At 38.7% G+C, this 20205-nt stretch overlaps 1 protein-coding gene across 2 annotated transcripts in view; it reads left to right on the top strand.

Moving 5' to 3' along the window:
* Positions 1 to 20205, top strand: part of LOC146556448 (axonemal central pair apparatus protein HYDIN-like) — a 55925-nt gene that overhangs the window by 17620 nt on the left and 18100 nt on the right. For both annotated transcript variants that reach the window (XM_085250412.1, XM_085250411.1), the window contains 42 exons: positions 637 to 819; positions 970 to 1144; positions 1576 to 1706; positions 1968 to 2095; positions 2430 to 2566; positions 3167 to 3294; positions 3402 to 3515; positions 7282 to 7362; positions 7496 to 7645; positions 7790 to 8029; positions 8362 to 8491; positions 8604 to 8726; positions 8941 to 9111; positions 9248 to 9421; positions 10135 to 10307; positions 10569 to 10643; positions 10777 to 10960; positions 11071 to 11212; positions 12216 to 12342; positions 12421 to 12508; positions 12633 to 12724; positions 13223 to 13342; positions 13633 to 13794; positions 13934 to 14128; positions 14261 to 14461; positions 14627 to 14859; positions 14952 to 15134; positions 15306 to 15425; positions 15510 to 15669; positions 15748 to 15920; positions 16112 to 16310; positions 16425 to 16518; positions 16935 to 17028; positions 17120 to 17285; positions 17368 to 17450; positions 17660 to 17806; positions 17970 to 18060; positions 18564 to 18768; positions 18952 to 19184; positions 19284 to 19432; positions 19594 to 19789; positions 19950 to 20046. In XM_085250412.1, coding sequence (XP_085106538.1) covers positions 637 to 819; positions 970 to 1144; positions 1576 to 1706; positions 1968 to 2095; positions 2430 to 2566; positions 3167 to 3294; positions 3402 to 3515; positions 7282 to 7362; positions 7496 to 7645; positions 7790 to 8029; positions 8362 to 8491; positions 8604 to 8726; positions 8941 to 9111; positions 9248 to 9421; positions 10135 to 10307; positions 10569 to 10643; positions 10777 to 10960; positions 11071 to 11212; positions 12216 to 12342; positions 12421 to 12508; positions 12633 to 12724; positions 13223 to 13342; positions 13633 to 13794; positions 13934 to 14128; positions 14261 to 14461; positions 14627 to 14859; positions 14952 to 15134; positions 15306 to 15425; positions 15510 to 15669; positions 15748 to 15920; positions 16112 to 16310; positions 16425 to 16518; positions 16935 to 17028; positions 17120 to 17285; positions 17368 to 17450; positions 17660 to 17806; positions 17970 to 18060; positions 18564 to 18768; positions 18952 to 19184; positions 19284 to 19432; positions 19594 to 19789; positions 19950 to 20046 — 6247 coding nt within the window. The remainder of the gene's footprint in view (positions 1 to 636; positions 820 to 969; positions 1145 to 1575; positions 1707 to 1967; positions 2096 to 2429; positions 2567 to 3166; positions 3295 to 3401; positions 3516 to 7281; positions 7363 to 7495; positions 7646 to 7789; positions 8030 to 8361; positions 8492 to 8603; positions 8727 to 8940; positions 9112 to 9247; positions 9422 to 10134; positions 10308 to 10568; positions 10644 to 10776; positions 10961 to 11070; positions 11213 to 12215; positions 12343 to 12420; positions 12509 to 12632; positions 12725 to 13222; positions 13343 to 13632; positions 13795 to 13933; positions 14129 to 14260; positions 14462 to 14626; positions 14860 to 14951; positions 15135 to 15305; positions 15426 to 15509; positions 15670 to 15747; positions 15921 to 16111; positions 16311 to 16424; positions 16519 to 16934; positions 17029 to 17119; positions 17286 to 17367; positions 17451 to 17659; positions 17807 to 17969; positions 18061 to 18563; positions 18769 to 18951; positions 19185 to 19283; positions 19433 to 19593; positions 19790 to 19949; positions 20047 to 20205) is intronic.

Here is a 20205-nt window from a genome sequence, read left to right as displayed (position 1 = left end):
ACAAATTTCTAAAGGTAATAATGAGAATACAATTCAAAACTGCTCAGATCCAAAGCATATTGCTTTGCAAATTGCTGTTAGACCCTTCAAGAAGTGAGTTGGGTTGACCTGTGTGAATGCCTAAGAAAGGGAGGAAGGGTCAAATGATATTCGCTGAAACATTCGAAATGACACCATGTGCATCTCTCAGCTTAGTTTTGAACACTTAGAAAGTTAAACACTTACATTTACCATATTTCTATACACCAATCAGGCCTAACATTATGACCACTGTCAAGTGAAATGAATAACACTTTAAATTTTTTACATCATGGCATCTGTTAGTAGATTGGATTTGATTCAGAGTAACATGTTTTTGCTTGCCCTGCTTGGGCCCTTATGTGTAAAACTATCCTTTCTCATATTTTCATAAACCTTGAGATTAAAAAAAAAATGTCCATTACGGTCAATGCTTTTTTTTTGAAAAACAAATTGTTTTCTCTACCAAATTCAGTATACTCGGTCACTAGGTGGAGTACTTTGTCTGTTTGCAGTAAGCGGCTTGACATGATCATTAATAAAAGTAAAGGTACAGTTAACTTTAAAAGGCAAAACAGTGTTTCCTCTCTCCTCTTAGTCTTTGTCCTTTGCTTCTAGCTTTTTCATTGTGTAGGTGAAGTTGATGTAACCCTGACAAATACGGGCAAGGTGGGCTTCAAATACAGTATACACCCTCATAGAGAGGAGGAGGATGAAGGGGTTGGTGAGAAGGAAGCACGGCAGATGAAGGTCTTTGAACATGAGGTCAGACCTGGTTGGCCTACAGTCATTCCTGCTCAGGTGAGCTTATGAGTTTGCCATTTCAATTGTGGATGTTCAAAGCTATTTTATCACGAAAAGGATGGCTTTCCTATGTGTGTATGTGTGGTGTGTGTGTGTGTGTGCGTGTGTGTGTGTGTGTGTGTGTGTGTGTGCGTGTGTTTGAGACAGGGTTACCTTGATGCAGGCATGGTACAGGTTCTCCGTGTACTCTACCTTCCGGGCATTCCTGAAGTGTTTAAGAAGAAGCTTCAGATGCAGGTGGCTTTCCTACCACTGGAGGAGATCACTCTGACTGGTGTGGGAGTGTTCCCCAGGATCAGGCTGAATTTACCACGAATCATGTGTATGCACACACACACACACACACACACACACACACACGGACACGCACACACACACACACACACGCACACACATGCACAGAGATGTGTTCAATCCAAAATCAATGAGCTAAAAGATGAATATTTCGCTCATTTAAATTTACTTTAAAATAGTGCTTTTGCTCAAAATAAATAAATGATTCTGCATCAGACAAAAGGGCTGAAAGTAGGACTTATAAATACATATGATTACATCAGTGTGTTACCATCTTATAGAACTATATAAGGATGTTGTCAATTATCCTTGTGAACTCATATTTCCCTCTTTTTCTCTTTAAACCAGTTTTGTTGAAAAGCATCAAGCTCAAACGGTCCATAATAGACCTCTATTGTGATAACAGTTCTTGAGACACAAATTCAACTTCTTATTTCTGCACTGTGATTTCTCTTACAGCGGAGGAGTGTTATAGTGACGTGTTACAGCAGGCCAGAACAGCTGTGGAGAAAGATGGAGTCAAAGAGAAGCTTATATATGAATTTACTGTTCGGGGAGGAGCAGCAACAGAGGCGACGCGCACACTCACAGTCAGTAACTTCATATTAGTGACACCTCACATTTTCTATACTTTTGTTCAAAAAATACCTATTAATATGTATGCTGACTTGATATTGTGGACATGTAGGGAATTTATGAGGATTTGTAGGGAAAATTAAGCACAAATAAAATCCCTTATTGCAGAGGTATTTGTAGATTGGTAAGGTTTGTTTGTTTCCTCTGTTGAGTTTTGAGTGTTTTTACCACTTCTTGCCTCCCCTGCTATTCTCTGTTCTCTCTTTGACCTCTAGTATGAAGATCTGCTTCACATGGAAATCGAACGATTGTTGGTCAAAAAAAATGCTCTTGCTGTGGCTAATAACTTGCTGGAGACTGAAGAACCACAAGAGTCCTTCAGAAAGTGGAACAAGCTAATAAAGTATGTAAACACAACTACACACATGCATTTTGGTGACTCTGTTTTGAAGTGAGAACTTTGTCAAACTGTGCTGGGGAATTTGTGACTGTTTAGCTTTTTTTACTTTGTGCACTCTTGATACGATGTCATTATATCTCATTGAAAGTCCACAAATCTATAATATAATGTATAAGATACTTCAGTTCAGTATACAAAGCAAAATTATATTTAGTAAAATTATAATACATATATTCTAAACATTTTTACAGACTTTAGTCTATAACAATAAGTTATATTGCTAACATGCTTGTTTGTGCCCAGTGTTTTATTCTTATTATTTAAATCTTTTTCCCAGGTTCCAACTCCCAGAGTACATTCTGGATTTTGGTTTTGTCATTCCTGGCAAAGTCGTGAGTCGTGCTGTGAAGGTCAGCAATAATGGATCAATACCTGTGTCTTTCCATCCCACTAACAAACATCTTGGGGACACAGGTAATATAATGTCCTCCTACTTTTTTAGGTCATCATCGCAGGCAAAGACAACCTGTGTTTTTTAAAATGCTTGAAATAAGGATTAGTGGGGTCAGGTTCATTGGTGAATCGAAATTGTCTGTAGGTGTGAATGTGAGTGTGAATGGTTGTCTGTCTCTCTGCATTAGCCCTGCATCAGGCTGGGAACCTGTCCAGGGTGTACCCTGCCTCTCATCCTGTGGTAGCTGGGATAGGCTCTCCAGCCCCCCTGCAACCTTGACAAGGATAAGCAGAAGAGAATGAATGTATGGATGGATGGTTGGATGGATGGATGGATGGATGGAATAAGGATATGTTTGGAAGTGTATTTAAGACAACTGGCGCTGCTTTAAAGCAGCATCAAGTATTGATTTCTTATAGTTGTTTTTTTCTAGCTTAGCATGTTCTGAAAGAAGATAATAGAAAATGTAGATTTGTAGCAGTTTTGAAACCATCTTCATGTCTAAAGCTTTTGTACACAGTGGTGAATTTAAGTATTCACCTCAAGTATCATTTTTTTAAAATTTCTCTTTAATTTAAATGATTTTAAAATAATTTATGACTCTTTTTGGTTCCTCACAGGTTTCACAGTAGACTTTGAAAGCATGAAGAACCAACCCCGTGATGAGACGAAGAGTTTCACAGTTAAATTTGACCCACAAGGAGTCAACCTGGATTTGGGTTATACGAGTGCTATTCTCCCAATCCAGGTATACACAGGCTTACACCTGTACATGTCCACAAACTAAATTTGTGTCTTTTCACTCTCCCTCTATAAGTCATTTTGGATCTAAGAGGATTTTCTTTGCTGTTACAGGTCGCAGGTGGTCCAACGGTGCAAGTGCGACTGTGTGCAGTGGTAACCATGCCAGCTGTCACAGTTTCCAGTGATACGATTCAATTTGACACTCTGCAGTGTGGCATGTGTCAGGTACACCATGATAACAATGGATGATGACTCTGTGAAAGTTCTTTTCTCTTCCTATTCCTTTCTCGTCTAATATTTAATTTGAAATACTTAGTAAGTCAAAAATTGCTGTGCCTTGAAAATATTTTCCAAGGCACAGCACATTTCCCCCATTCTTTCTTCTAATTCCACCATAATAAGCAAAAAGGCTTATTAGGCTTATTAAAACAATACAAAAAAAAGAGTACAAACAATATTTGTAGTGTATACAAAATTATTACAAAAATCAAGCAAACAATAATAGCGATTCAGTTTCACCATCTAAGTGTATAAATAAGGCTCAAATATTTATATTAACTCTCTGTCTGCGTTTTTTTTTGTTTTTAAGCTCTACTGTTATTCCATTGCATACAAAAACCAAATTCACAACTTTAACTCACGTTTCATCTTTTTAATCCATCTTTTATATACTTTGTGTATAAATTGAATTTATTTTCTTCATTTGTGATTGGACTAAAAGATGTAGGTAGAATCATATAACCATCCACAGTCAGATGATACAGAGAACCAGTGGGTACTTTCATTCAAATATAGCACCTTTCAAGACAAAGATCACAAAGTGCTTCACAAAAAAACAATAAAAATTTAAAAACAAAAACAGAATAAAGAACGAGGTAACTAAATGCAAATCAGAAAGATGAGTTGGGTTTTTTTTTATTATAAGAGACTACTGAGTCCACAGATCTAAAACTTAAAGGGAGAGACCTCCAGCATCTGTGGCCCATTCTGGCAAAAGCGCTGTGTTCTTTAGTTTTCAGCTTGTATGATGTACAGTAACTGTGTCCTTATCAGAAGACCTCAGGGACCTCTTGGGGACATATTGCTGCAAAAGTTTAATGATTTAAGCTGGTGCTTGACCATTAAGAGCTCTAAAAGTCATAACCAGATGTCACAGTCTGTGCTTGCTGACTGTGTGGAGTGTGAATAGTGGACCCAAACGCAGACAAAACGAAGCGTGGAACGTAATTTGGTTTTAACAAAAACCGAGCTGTTTAATATAGCTGATGGAAAAAATACTAAACAAAGGGCAAGGTATGAAACTAAACAATAACCTAAACTGAGTAAACTAGAATTAAACATGGAAAAACCCTGAACACGGCCATGGAAAAATCTGGACACGAGGAACATGAATACCTGGAACATGAAACATGGAAAGCAGGTGACCTGACAACAAATGACAGAAAACTCACTAAATACACAGAGAGGTGACGAGGAGAGTGGAAACACATGGGGAACACAGCTGAAATGAACATGACCCCACAAACAAAACTAAACACACTGAACAGGGAACATGAGACTGTCAAAACAAAAAAGGAAACATAGGGAGACGTAGACTGGGACACGCGAGCTTGACACAAGGGTCGAGGTAAGGCAGACATGAGAGCCAGAGAGAGGGAGTGAGGGAACACGAGAGAGAGGGAGGAGGAACATAACTCAGACACAAAGGATGAGGAAGACCTAAACACAGGGTACACGACAGACTCATACACCGAAGACATGACACTATGGACAATGTAGTGGGGACACACAGACATGGGAGGAACCTAAATAGACAAGAACTAAATAGAGAAACATAGGGTTCAAACATAGAACTAATAAATGCATGGATAACAATTTCCAGTTTAGAGCATGATACAATGGTACTTAACCTAGAAATATTTCTTAAGTGATAAAAACATCTTTGTGTAATTTAAGTTTTCTAGGCTTAAAATTATTGCATTTTGAAAAACAATACTTAATTCATTTTAACCAGGTGAACATAAATTGAGCTGATGTGCAACTTAAAAAATCAGTCGAGACAAGAATCTTTTTGTTTCAATGATCAGTGAAAATCAGAAATGGTTCCGCCAGGTACAGGTGCTTAATCCTCAGGCTGGCTGAAACAGACAGAAAAACCTGAAAACATTTACAACATGCATGACTGACTTAAGAATGCGAAGGAAGGCATATTTTTCTCCAAAACATTGACTAAGAGATAATAGATCCTGACTGAGTTAGAACAGATACTAAAATACAGTAAGTAGATGATGTGTGTATAAAACAGTTATTAACAGTTAATGAAAGTGGTTATTTTTATGTATTTAACAAATATACTGGGTCTGCTACTTTTGTTAGTGTTTGTTTTGAAAACATTAATGGGTTCAAACATGTTTGAATTACATTGTGGCCTTAAGACAACAATTCTGATGCTAAAGATCCAAATGGGACACACAAAAAAAAAAAAAAAAAAAAAGAATTGCAGTGTGTTCCACTGAGATGAAAAAAAAAAATGCAATTACAGTAAAATCTATTATTCAAAGCTAACCACATTTGCAAATTTCTCATCTCTATATTTCTTTTCTTGGACTTGAGCATCTTTATATAATTCACAGTCCTTAGTTATCATTACTGGGCCATGGTGCAGCCTTTCACATCATCTTTTATTTTAAATTTGCCTTTTTTTTTTTACCAGTTCTTCCTTTAAGTTTCTTCTGATTGGCTGTTCCTCACAATTAACAGTTTTGAACAGCAGGTAGGCACAGCTGTCAAGCACAGAGCTCTAACTGGGCTCACTGTGGTGCCCTCCTACATATAGTTACCAAGAAATTTATTTATTTATTTTTTTAAATTTTATTTATTTAGGACAGTGCATGTTAATGAACATAAATGTAAAAAAAAAATGACATGAATGTAAACATACCAGATTATAGCCAAGGGCTAATTTCCATCTGTTATCCTTAAGCATAAAAAATAGACATAATAATTCATAAAAATTCATCATTCATTCATAATAAAAACTCCATCACCAAACTCACACATACACACCATTCTGTTCCCAACAAAACATTAAAACTATACAACTCATACATGATCACACACTTGATTTGTCCATAACCAGTTTTTAACCTTTGCCTTAAACAAACTGAGTGTAGAGCATTCTCTAACTGGTTGAGGAAGACTGTTCCACAGATGGCCTCCCTTAACAGAGAGGACGTTCTGCCCAAATGCTGTCCGTCTGTGGGGTATAAACAAGTCTCCTCAGATTGTAGCTCGAGTGGTCCTGTCTGAGCTTTCTTTATGCCTAATGAACTGCTTTAGTGGTGGTGGAGCAAGGGAGTGTAAGACTTTATATATTAAACACACTCTTTTAAGTTTCACTAAGTTATTGAAGTTCATGTAATTTATGTTTTTTTAACACATGACAGTGGTGGTGGGAAGTCGGTTTTTTGTCAAGTAGTTTTAAACTTCTTTTATAAATGTTTTCAATAGTTTTAAGTGTTGTTGGACAAGCAAGTGACCAGGACGTCAAACAATAGTCGATATGAGAGATGATCATTGAGTAAAAATAAGTTTTTGCAACATTCATATTTAAATTATTACGTATATGATTAAAATTTCGATTATTAAATTTAAGTACCTGGGACTCTTTATTTATGTGACTCTTGAAGGATAATGTTGGGTCTAGAATGACCCCAAGATATTTAAATTCTGGAGCTAATTCAAGCTCTACTCCATCCAGGAATATGTTTGACTGCTTCAAGTTTATGGGGCGTTTTGAAAATTACATACAGACAGTTCCGGTAAATCAGTGAATTGTCAGACCTATACTGTACATTCGAACCTTTGGTATTCTAAAGGCATGAGTAAATCTCATTAATTGAAACCAGTTTTAACTTGCAGTAATGCGATGTCATTATATTTAATGACATATTGTTGTGCAAAATGTAAGAATTTCTTTATAACCCAACAGATGAAGACAATACAGCTGCTGAACCATGAGTCTGTGCCGTGTCACTGGAGCATAGCTGAGGAGGTTAAGCCTTTTAAAAAGGTATGACTGTTGTTATTTTGTGGATAATATAAAAAATGGAATCCACAGGCCATCTGTGTCGTGCCAAGAAAGATATCAGATAGAGAGAAATACAATAAATGTGATGCCTGCATTTGTTCTTGTTCTCACTCAGATCGATAAGTTCCTGCCCCTCTACAAGCGTAAAAAAGCCTTGCAGGAGCAGCGCCCACCTCCAGTGGTGTTTGAGATGTTTCCCTCCTCTGGTGTGCTGTCCCCTGGTGAACGGGTCAATGTCCACATAAAGTTCAAGCCTGCTGATGGGGTGAACTGCTTTTAATATTAGAACAATAACTGTTAGATATAATTAGTAGCATAACATCATACTGCTTAATCATGAAAAAGTAGCAAGAGAACGTGATATAAAATATGACAAAAGACCTACTGTTTTGCTCTATTTGTCTTTCAGTGTCCTTACAACAGACGGCTAGTGGTGCGAGTCACTGACAGCACCCAGGAGGTGTTCATCACAGCTCAGGGTCAGGGTGAGGATCCACATCTCGAGTTCTGCCCTTCGGTACTCGAGCTGGGCCCTTGTCTCCCTGCCAGCACTGATGTTGAAGCTGAGGTTACAGTGAAAAACCCCTGTTCTTTCCCCATTGAGTTTTACTCCCTGGAGTTTGACACACAGTATCTCCAGGAAGAAGAGGTAGCACTTTTTTTCTAAAGTCTCAGAAATATTGTTGCAAATTTACTTTAAAATGAAGTGCATGATTTTTAAAGGCAAGGCTACAAGTGGTGTAGTAATATGAAGAGATTATGTGATTTCCTTTCATTGGTAAAATATGGCATGATTAAAAAGGCATCAGAGAAAGAGACAAAGTAGAAATGCTGTGCAATGCAATTTTTTCACTACAGTTAATCTCACACAGCTTTCCTGAATTAAATGATCTGTTTTTGTCTTTTGCATTATGTGGTGTCTCTAATAAGACATTTTTTTCTGGGTTTTTAACTGCCCTCTCTTCTCATGGTCACATGCAGATTCTGCGTTTGATGCAGGATTATAAAGACAACAGTGTGTTACTACTTCCTCCACGTGTCCCGGGAGAAGGGCTTCCCTCAGAACTGCTGGACTATTACAAGGAGTATTGCTCCAAGATGAAAGACGAAGGTATCTTTAAAGATACCTAAGCAGCTATTGATAATATACACACAGTTATGTCAGCACATATTTGTTTTAATGTCTGTCATAATGTCACTTTTAATCGATCTGTGTGCCCCAGAGCTGAAGGCAGGTACGGGTCATGACGATCAAAATGAAGACACACAGGGAGGAAAAAATAAGCCTAAACTAGATGAAGACCACCCAGAAATTAGAACTACAGGTGTGAAACCACCTGAAATGTGTAAGTACAGCAAGTTTCTTCTTTGTTGGTTCTCAGTCATCCAGGCTATGATCACCTTGAGTTGAAAGCAACAGGACTTCTTTGTAATGTCCTTTAAGATGTTTCACTTCTCATCTAGCAGTTCATAAAAAAATGCCATCAATTTTCAGACTTGTGTAATTTTCTTTGCAAACATTATTTTGCTTATAAAATTAACATTTAAATTCAAATTCAGTTTTCTCAGAATTGACCAGATTGGCGAGCAGCGAGAGTCTAAGACAGTTCGAGATGACCCCTATCTGCAGAGCAGTTGCCCGACATATGGGTGTTGACCTATCACCTGAGGCTCTGATTGGACGCAACTGCAGAGGCATTGCTATTATCGTATATGGAGCCCCACTGACAGGTTTAAAAACACATTCTGCAATGAAAGAATTTAAATAATGATAGTGTATAAAACAATCATCCCCTGCTAGAGTCAGTTAACTTGATATAAAAGGTGTGTGTGTGTATGTGTGTGTGTGTCTCTTTTTTTTTTTCAGATAAGAGCAGCATAGCAGCTGCTCTGGCACTTCGGTATGGAGCAGCGTGCCTCTGTGTTGATGATGTGGTTACAGATATGCTTTTAAATGGCACTTCACCAGTTAGCCTGACAGCAAGACAACTCTTTGACTTTGCTGCTACAGAGCATGCTCAGAAAAATGCTAAGGAAGCTGGTAAGCTGGAAGCTAGAAAGCAGCTTGTGATGGAAAAATGAATAACACCTTTAACTGGTCATTTTCAGTTTTAAGTAAACGGTTAAGAGCTGGGCTGCAGCGTGATTCAGCTGTCAAAGGAAAAGAGGGTGCGACCTGGGCAGATTGCCAGTTTATTGCATGGTCTGAAAAAAGCATCATCTTTAAAAACCGTCCCAAAACACAGATACATGTTTTAAAATCAGAAAGGTTTTAATATGGTTAGAAAACTGAAATTAAATTATGAATTTATCGTTGGTGTGAACAGGTCAAAACAAAAGACACAAAAAATAGCCTGATATCAGGCAGCAATACCAACTCTTTATAGCCTGACTCTCACATCTGCAACCAGGCAAACACAAAGAGGACAGAAGAGTAAACCTTCTCTATATGTGATTGTTGATTTTTATTAAACTGTTTTGTTTGTTTTTTCATTTAGCTAAACACATATTAATAGTTGTACTACAAAGTGATGAAGAAAATGTACACGGCAGTATAAAAACTCATCAGAATTTAGAAAATGGTCTAAAAATGAAAATTTCCTTGGGACTAAACCATTAGAACCTACACTTACTGTATCCTCTGCCGTAAATTAAATGAAGCTTACCCCCATCCTTAGAGATATTTCAGATCTTTTACAGTAAGGCTGGATACCATAGCAGAAGAGTAACTAAAAATTACCCACCTGCTACCAGGTCTGGTCATTGAGGAAACGTCTGGATCAGGACCCACAGCACCTCTTGAAGCCTCCGATCCAGATTCATCGCCTTTTATACTAAATACAGCCAACAACTGTGAGGACAACAGTAGTGAAAATGACTCCAAGGCTCCCCTGATGACTGAAAATCAACACATTGTCCATTGTCTGGTACATTTTCTCAAAGTATCTCCGTATCTGTTGTCTTTGAGCTTTTCACAGGACTTTATTTTGTTTGTTTTTACTTTTTCTTTCTGTTTTAATGTATTTCTTTTCTCTATGAATTGGTGGTCTGGTCCTTGCTTTGCAGTTAAATAATTCATTTAAATTTCATTTCCTTTACACCTCTATACAAAACTATTGTATAAACTGTGAATACAGAGTAATTGTTACTCATAGAAAACCAATTTATTTAGTGTGATTTTGCTTCAGGGAGGAGATGTGACCACACTGAGGAGTCTGTTGCCTGAGCATTTACTGGTTGATATCCTAGCAGAAAGATTTCAGGTGAGGTATTACATGGTGTGTATATACAGAAAAGTGCAAACTGAATAACTCTTAGCCAGTGCTGTGCAATAAATTGGCACAAATAAGGAATGTTTTCTCTCATGTTTCTCTAGTTATTACGTTGTGATTACAGTTAAGCGATTGTTATCGTGGAATAGTGATTGATGGCCTGGACTCAGCGTACACTCGGGTTCCAGCGAGCACTCTGCAGGTTGTTCTCAAGGCCTTAAGTAACCGCAAACACATCTATTTGGTCAACTTATCTGACTCTTATACAGCCCTGAAGGCACGGGAAAGAGCTCAAAGCGAAGCTGAAGGTAAAATATTTACAGACAGAAATTCTTATACCTGTGAACAGAACTTATAGTTGTCATGTTTATGTATTGAATTAGATAAATGACCAAAACTGTGTGTGTGTGTGTTTCAGAGGCTCTGCAGAAGGAGAAAGCTGCCAAGGAGGAACAATGGCTGCAGGACATGGATGAGGAGGAGTATAATGCTCTGCCACAGGAGGTGAAGGAGCGCATCAACAAAAAACACAGAGAGGAATTCCGACAGCAGAAGTTCAGGTATTGACAATATTTATTTTTTTCAGTGAGGTTTTAATTTCTAGTTTTACCAAACTGCACAAAGTCAAAACTGATGTTTTAGCTTGATGAAATGGACACAGTCATCAATGGTATGATCAACATGCCTAGTGAGGCTCAGTTCTCTGGGTGAAAATGCCTTGTTGATGCCAGAGGTCAGAGGAGAATGTCCAAACTGCTTCAAGCTGATAGGAAGACAACAATAATTCAGATAACCACTTATTACAACCCAAGGTATGTAGAAAAATCGGGTCCGTCCTGCCTTGTATCAAGAGTTCAGGCTGACGGTGGTGTAATGGTATCAGGGGTATTTTCTCTTGTTCCCTAAGTACCAGCTGAGCATTGTTTAAACACCACGCACACACGCCTTTCTGATTGCTGTAGCTGTCCATGTCCATCCCTTTATGACCACAGTGACCACATCTGCTGAGGGCTGTTTCCAGCAGGATAACACACCATGTCACAGATCATAGAGCGTCTCAAACTGGTTTCTTGATGGTCTCCATGAAATTCATTTTATTTTACTCAAATAACTTTGCTAGTCACACAGTCTCTATCCAATATAGCAGCTTTGGAGTGAAAGCCGAATCAGATATGCAGCTGACAAATCTGCAGCAACTGTTTAATCTCTTTCATGTCAGTATGTCAGTAATAAATAATCAATACATAATATGTGCTTTAACATTTATATCAATAATGGTTTAGAATATGGCATAAGCCACTATAACCACATTTTGAGGTATTTGATGTCATTCATTTTCTTCTTAAACCAGTTATAGACTTAGATTTACTATATCTACCATGTAATAAAAGCCCTCATAGGGATCATAAATATAGAGACTTGAAACTACTTCTTGCTTCCTTCTACATCCAGGAATATTGTGCACAGTTTTATTTATGCTGAGCATGCACAGTTTCACTCAAATACCAGGAATATATTCAAGTTCAAATGAAGGTAACTAAAAACAATTCACTTGTGTGTAAGGGAGCAGATGGCGAAAGAGCTGGAAGAAAAGAGGCAACAGGAAGAGAACCAAAGGTTAAAAGAGGTGGGTGGAAAGAAGGACATTAAAGAACCATCAAGGAAGAAGAGCTTGCTGGGGGTAAAGCAGGTCTGTATCCAGTCTGAAGACCAGCAAATACAGAGAAAAATGAGAGCACTGAATTAATTTCTCCCCTTTCCTCTGTAGTCAACATTGAATGTGCTAAGGGCGTCTTCTGTTAACGACTCCAAAGAGCAATTAGGGGACACAAGAGAGCAATGTCATCTAAATGAAGGTGCAGACAAGTGTAAAAAAAACATGTAATATTTTATAAAATGTAATATAGAGCAAAAAATGAAACGGTTTATAGAGTGCAGCATAATCAGTTACTGAGTGACGTCTGGTCATTATTCCTACAGAGCATCATAGCAAAGAGGCCGATGATCCACAGAAGCAGACAGAAGGAACCACAGGTTCTCCTCAACCCACAGACACACTGGAGATAGACAAGGTAAATTAAGCTTAGCAACGATGTCAACACACTCAACCCCAGTGCATTATTTAAAATGGTAGATATGTATAGCAGACTAATTACCTACTTTGTAACTTACTGGAGTTTTTATACTGCATGTTTGGGATACATTATTTCATAAGATTGTGTAATGTTATACAACAAATCAGATATGAGGAATGATGGAATAATAAATTGAGATGAGTTCTTACTATTTTAACAACATGTCTGATTTTTTTCAAGTATGTTTTGAATACTTACTTGATTTTAATTTGAGAAAAAAGGGATTCAAGAAACAAAAGTACTTCTTGTAGGCCTATCTGTTACTATGTGTGCTGTGAAATCTTCAGCTTCTCTTACTTTAGTTTTTAAAACCACTCAATGAAGAATTAATGATTTACTCTGCAATCCAGTGTCTTGCATTCTGCACAGGATCTAATTACATTAAAGTATTTAATTTTGCTTTTATATCCAACATGAATCATGTGTTGTTGCCAGAATACAGAAACTGTAAATGTGAAGAGTGCAGGAGAAGAAAAAGAGTTGAAAGATGGAAAACAAGCAGGGGAGAGGAATCAAAAAGACAGAGCAAGAAGACAGGGCTTACCTGCTGGGAAGGTTTGTACAAATATGCCATTTAAGGGCTCTTTGTTAAGTCAATAACATAAAATCTGAGGCCTGTATTACAAAGCAGGATTTAGTCCAAGTAACTTTGGGTCCAATCCTGGGTTTCCATACTTCTCATTCAGATGCTTCGTACTCACCTTGGTAACTTATGCTGTAAACCTAACCTGTTCTGGTGCACATTATGTTCTACATTAGAGGTTAACAGACTCACATCATTGCCTACTAACCATTCAAGTGCCACCATTCCTTCATTCTCCATTGCTCACCATACCCCCATTCAGTCCCGGGTGGAGAACCTGCAGTCTAAGTTCTGTCAATACGAAGAGAGCCAAGCCCTGGTGGAGCATATCCTGCAGCACTGGGACCGGCGCCGGGGATTGTTGTTGGTCCCACTCCCCACTGAAGATGCTTTAGGGTCAGCTGAAGTTACAACAGAGAAGCAGGTGTGTTAGCCACCAGGTGGCCCTCCAATCCCTCCTTTTTTTTTTTTAACTTAAATGTAAGACTGCTTGGAAAATTGGAAAGGTGTGCTATAATTCTTTATCCTTGTTTGAATCCAAAATATTTTTTCCATCTACACAGTCCTCTGCTGATAAGAAGAGCAGGAGAGTCAGTAACAAGCTCATATCACCTTTGCACAGTCAAATAGCAGGACTGTCAGAAGCAGAGAAGGCAGACGACAAGGCATCTCCTCTGGACATTCCATATATTGTGTTAAATGTAACAGAAAAAGACTACATGAGCATCATAAGCAGCTCTTTGCCTGCCCTAGATGAGGTATAGCATCATTTCACAGATCTTTCATTTTTATAAAATTATTAATTATGTTTCTGTTGAAAATGAAATTATTCTTTCATAAGTTTAAGATGAATTCCTAATCTATTTTCTTTTCTGCTTTGGTCTCATTAGGTGTTGGATGATTTAGGGATAGGTCCTAGTGGCCCTCCAATCCCTCCTTCTGTCACCTTCTCTGTCGTTCCTTTTCCCAAAAAACGAGAGCAAGCTAAACTAGAACAGACCTGTTTCACCTTCCTGGTTCCTTCAGGGCTGGATGAAAAGGACAAGGACAAGAAAGAGGACGAGCTGCAAGCATCCGTTTTAAAGTTATCGGTAATGTCTAAACAAAAAAAATCATTCTTAATTTGAGGCAAAATCTGAAACACAAGCAACATGGACCTCATGTCCATTTAACCCACACAAGCTTATTTTGGTGTTAAAAGCATGAAATTTTAGGTTTTTAAGTCAGAACACTGTTTGTCTGCTGTTTTTGTAAAGGAAGAGGCAACAGGCTCTAAAGGTCATGGCAAGGCCACCATTAAGGACAGCACAGTGGCGAAGGACAAGGATAAAACGGGCCGAGAGATTCACAGGAGCAAGAAACAGACTTCCGCCAAAACAAAAGCACAGGGACCAGAGCGTCTCGGGTCACGTTCGCATGCCTCCTTCCACCCCGAGGACACTGACCAGGAAGAACATCAAGCAAGCTTGGAACAAAAACGCAGCCATATGTAAGACGTACTGCAGAATCACTAATGTTCATTAGTGTTTTTTAATTTGTTGTTGGTGCTGCTTGTCTGAATGTGTGCTTGTATGCATTTAGTCTGACAGCATTTCGCTGGGTTGTGCCAGCTGGCGGTGAGGTGGTACTCAAGATCTGGTTCTACTCAGAGTCACCAGGAACTTTTAAACATACCTTCAACTTTGAGATAGTCAGGACCCGGAGACTCAACCAGCTCATCTGCAGAGGAGTTTCTACTTATCCTTCCATCAGCAGTGATTACATGTCAGTCTGCGTAGTGTGATGAACTAATGTAGTGAAATAACTGCAAACGGGGAGGTTGTAGTTGGCGTGTTGTGTTCTGCCTCACTTTGTAAAAATCTAGATCTATTTTTCACAGATGAATTAAGTTTGAAGCTTTTTAATAGTCTGACTTTTTGTGTGTGATTTCCACAGGACTGTGTTTCCCCACAGTAAGAAAGTCACTCAAACTAAAGAGGGGCTTCTGAAGACCTATGTAATTAAACCTGGATACTTTGAGTTTGGACCTTTGCTCTGTGGCAAGACCAGAGACAGGTGAGAGGCAGAACGATGGCTATAAATGGTTTCATGTGGTTGTGGCTTTCTTTGTATTTACAGATTCACGTGTGTGTTTTCTAGATACAAGGAAAACAGGTACCCCGAGAACTCAGAGAAGCTGGTGATTCACAATAACTCATGTCTGGAGGCTGAGGTCCAATTCAGTTTCAAGCATGATACGCAGGCCACCACATATCTGTTGGACCCCCCAGCCATGACCCTCAAACCGAACCAGAAACAGGTAGAATAGCACTAATGCTGTCTGATAATTTTACTCTACTTTCTCTACTTACATTTAAATACTTTTCCACCCTACAAGGAGTTGACGCTTTGGTCGTACCCAACAAAAGTAGGACAAATGAAGGACGGCTTGATTTGCCAGATCAAAGACAATCCTGAGCTTGTGGTCATTGAGCTTTCGTGCTGGGGCGTTCGGCCAGAGTTGGAGTTGGAAAGCAAGCATTTGCACTTTGACAGGATTTTGCTGCACAGGTACCAACATATACCGCAGTAATTCAGGGAACACGGATAACTATTGCTCAGTTTACAGATTCAAAAGTGAATTTGAAAAAAAAAAACCATGAAGAATTTTCTCAAAAGAAAGGAGCTTCAATGATAAAATATGCCACAGTGGATAATTTGGGATTTCTCTCTCTTCACCCAACCTTTTTTATCCTGCCCAGGAGGGACAGCCGCAGCATTATGATGTATAATAAGACAGCTCTGCCAGTGTCCTGGAGATTGCAGGGTGTGGAAGAGTTGGGTGATGAGTTCACTGTGCCACAAGATCAGGGCATCATCTCACCTAACTCTTCTTTCCCTTTGAGCTTGCGCTTCAGAGCCCGAAGGCCACTCAATATTAAGAGAATCTTGCGTCTGGAGGTAGAGTACAACCAGAGCAGTACTCATGCTGTAGTTAATAAATAACATGAAATAAATGAATATATTATAGACATGTTATACACACAGAAGTACATCATGTGGGTTTTTTTCCAGGTAGCTGATGTGGAGAAAATCCTAGGTGTTGTATACACTGAAAATATTCAGGTTACTGCCGAAGCCTATGACGTGGACCTGGAAATCAGTCCAGGTACAAATGAAACAGCTTTTCGTTTAAATGTGAAAGTGAATGTGGGCCTTTTATTGATTTAAATGCAGTAAACAATCCGATTTTGACCATTTTGAACCTGCACTTCCATTCTCCACATTTTATGCAAAAGAAGGAGTCACATAAAAATGATATTTAAGTTGAAAAAATGTAACAAGGATGTTACAGTAACTGAAAATCCATCATACAGACATTGTTATATACATTTATATTTCCTTAAATAATGAAAATTAAGTAGAGCTGCCTTTTTATCATGAGGAAATATTTTTGTCACAGAGAACTGGCATCTAACGCAGCTAAGGACCATTAACAGATAGCACTGCAAAATGACTGACTGAGTGGGTGGCAGGATATAATAACCACCAATAATGTACTACATGCTCATGTTTCTATGTCAGATGGCTGTCTTAATTTTGGAACCATCAGAGTCTTTGAGGATGTCAGACTGTCACTCAGATTGAAAAACCAAGGAAAATATGAAGTATCTTACAAGTGAGTTTAAACTGATAGTTTTTGCAATATTTTATTCATATAAAGGTTTTCATGGAACGGTCATTTAATTTTATTGTTCTCTTATCACAAGGTTTAATGTTGAGCAGACAGACCCAGCGCAGCCAGACCTAAACTCCATTTTCAAAGTGTCTCCTCAGTGTGGTAGTCTGATGCCCAACAAGCCCGCAACAGTGAACATCCTCTTCAAACCTGATGTGGAAGTGTTCATTAAAGACCAACCTATCCTGCCTTGCCAGGTTCGATCCATAAAAAGTAAAAACTTTATTTAAAAGATTTAAATAATTGATAGCTGACACTGAGTGAGCTAATCTTTTGCAGGTGATTGAACCGAGCATTGGGACAGGAGGAGAAACTGTAGCTATCGTGGCGATCAGGGTTTCAGCCAGATCTGTTTTCACCAGGTGAAGGCCGATTCACGCTCTCACTAATTCTGCACTATTAATATATTATTTATTAATAGTGCAGAAACATTATTGTATTATCGTATTATAGTATAGAATTTGAAAAACTGTGTTTCTTTCATCTCATTTCCAGCCTCTTATTTTGCTCATATGAAGCAGCTTAGCAGTTGTTTTTTTGTTTTTGGTGTTTTATGTTCGTCTCTCTTCAGGTACAAGATCACACCTTCATCCGACTTGAACTTTGGTCCTCTGATCTATGGCAACAAGAAAAGCCAAAGCTTCACCATAGAAAACAATGGGGTCTTTGAGGCCTCTTTCACCATCTGCCGCATGATCACAGATCCTGTGAGGACAGGGTAGGCCAACAGAACACACGAAAACAACACATCCAGCACATGTTATTTTAAAGATATTTTATTTGCTCCACCATTTTTAGTTTTAGTGTTCACAAAACAAAATTTTGTAACATTTATTGTTAATAAATTGTGTATTTTTTTTCTCTTTACATTCTGGTCTCAGGGGTCCAGGTAAGACTATATCAAGAGAGACCCTTTCAGGGAGGCCCAATGCTGCCAAAATACCACCAGAATCCTTTCAGAGTTTTCTTCAGGTGAGAGAACACTGGTGAATTTCACACCAGTGACAGTGCCTGATAGATGGTCCTGTTTGTGGTTTTACAGTCATTGGACTCTTCATTAATTTTCTTAGAGTTACATTTTCTGTTTATTTTGAGATTAGTCAAGCTAATAATTAACACATGAATAATCACAAAACAGTCCTGACATTTTTTCTTTCAGTTCCTTTGAGTTGTTATGGATTTACAAAAGTAAAACAGACAACATAGACACTGAAAAGGTCTATAAAGTGAATTAATAAGAAACACGATAAAACCCCTTAATTTTAACAGGGAAGCAATACAAAAAACGGTGATGATGGTCATGAAATAAAATTGTGTATAATTTAGTGTCTTTGATTTTTATGCTTAATAGTTTGTAAAGCAAAATAAACTAAATTCTGCTCTTTGACATTAAATTTGATTTCTTTTTGTAAGTACTCCTTTCAGTATTCTCATCACCTCTCCTTGCTTCTTCTGATTTTCCTGAATTCTTCCAGAATCGCCTCAGCGTGGGTATGTTCTCAGTGTCTCCCTGCATTGGGAGCCTACAGCCAGGGTCTCAGCAGCTGGTGACAGTGGACTGTGCAGCTGAACAGCTGGGCAGGTGGAGCCAGGGTCTGCACATTGACATCATTGGGCGTGACCCCTCAGACCATCCTGATGGCATACCCTACACACTGCTGGCTGAAGTCTGCAAGCCAGGTGAGAGCTGCATGATTCTTTTTTGATCAGTAAAGCTGGTCAGGCTCAGCTCTACAGTCCTGAAATTACCAAAGGCATGTTAAAAAGATTTTTGATCAAAGATCAAATTCTGTTCTAAACTTACTGCTAGCCGTTCTTTGACTTAAATCATATTATATCTAGCTCTTTTTTTTTGGTTTCTAGGCATAGTATTGGATATGGCCTCCATCTTTGAGGAACACCATCTGTGCTGCAGCAGTAGCCAGCTTTCTTCAGAGCAGTTTTGCAATGCTAAAGGGATTTTTGTGCTGGATGAAAATAAGTTTATCTTCAACAAAATCCTGGTGGGTCAAACCAGCCGAGCTCGCTTCAAACTCACCAACAGCAGCAAGGTCCCCTGCATGCTCAGCTTGGCCATCAGAAGTGCTGGGCCTAAGGTGAAGTGTTTAAAGTCACAAGGATAAATGTATATCGGACTGTTTCTGTCTATCATAATGTAGGTAGAAGTTTGAGTCTAAAATATGTATGTTTTACAGTCATCCCGACACATTGAGGTCTTTGACTTGCCTGTGACAACACTGAGCATTCCCAGCCTCTCGCACGCGTTTACTGTTGTCACCTTCACACCTCAGGCAATGCAGCATTACAGTGTTGTGTTTGAGGCCAAGGTGGAGGGAAGTGGAAGGTAAAGAAGCAAATGACTGTGTATGCCACTGCGGTGTTGTCTTTAGTTTTTCTATCCCTTTTTTAATCCCTGTTACTACTGTATATAATAACAATAACAGCACCGGTTGTTTTCTGCTGCTGACTTCTCCCACCCTGCTCTCTTCTCTCTGCTGGATTAAGAGTGACACCCACAATTAAGACCAGCGTGCTGGAGTTTGACCTTTTGGGACAAGGCACTCTGCCCAGTGTTTGTGTGGTACGTCCAGGTCTGAGGAGCAGTAAAGGAAGCCCAGTGCTGCACTTCAGACGGGTACCAGTAGGGCGCAGACATATCCGACCCCTGGTGCTGTTAAATAATGGAAATGTTCCAGCTGAGGTGAGAAGAAGGAAATTTGTCTGTTTATCCATTTTAAATTCAGTAAAACCAAATTATACCAAAATATAAATATTATTATTTACAATGCATTCAGAAACATAACAAACAGTCTAGGTAGGATTTCATGAATAATGAATGTGTTTTCTGAAAATGTGTATAGGTCCAGATTGACATGCTGGATGAGCATGGTGTGTTCACCCTAAAAGCTGCGTCTGACAACATTAACGCCTCAGTGGACTCCACACAGCGTGCTTCAGGTAAATAAAACTTGTATTTGTGAAACAACGCCTACAGAAAAGTGCACTGTAATTTTAACTGTAATGTTTTAATGCTCGTTTTACCACGGCACTCTGAAAATACAGCTGACATTTCTTTAATCTAAGTCTGAGTTCTTAAGGCTGTAGTGTGACTTTCTC

Source organism: Mchenga conophoros, linkage group LG16 (assembly GCF_057382185.1).
Source record: "Mchenga conophoros isolate Kocher_MC1m ecotype Shallow Benthic linkage group LG16, M_conophoros_male_GT1.1, whole genome shotgun sequence".
Classification (NCBI taxonomy): domain Eukaryota; kingdom Metazoa; phylum Chordata; class Actinopteri; order Cichliformes; family Cichlidae; genus Mchenga; species Mchenga conophoros.
Note: the sequence above shows the minus strand (reverse complement) of the source record. Positions and strands in the feature narration are given on the sequence as shown.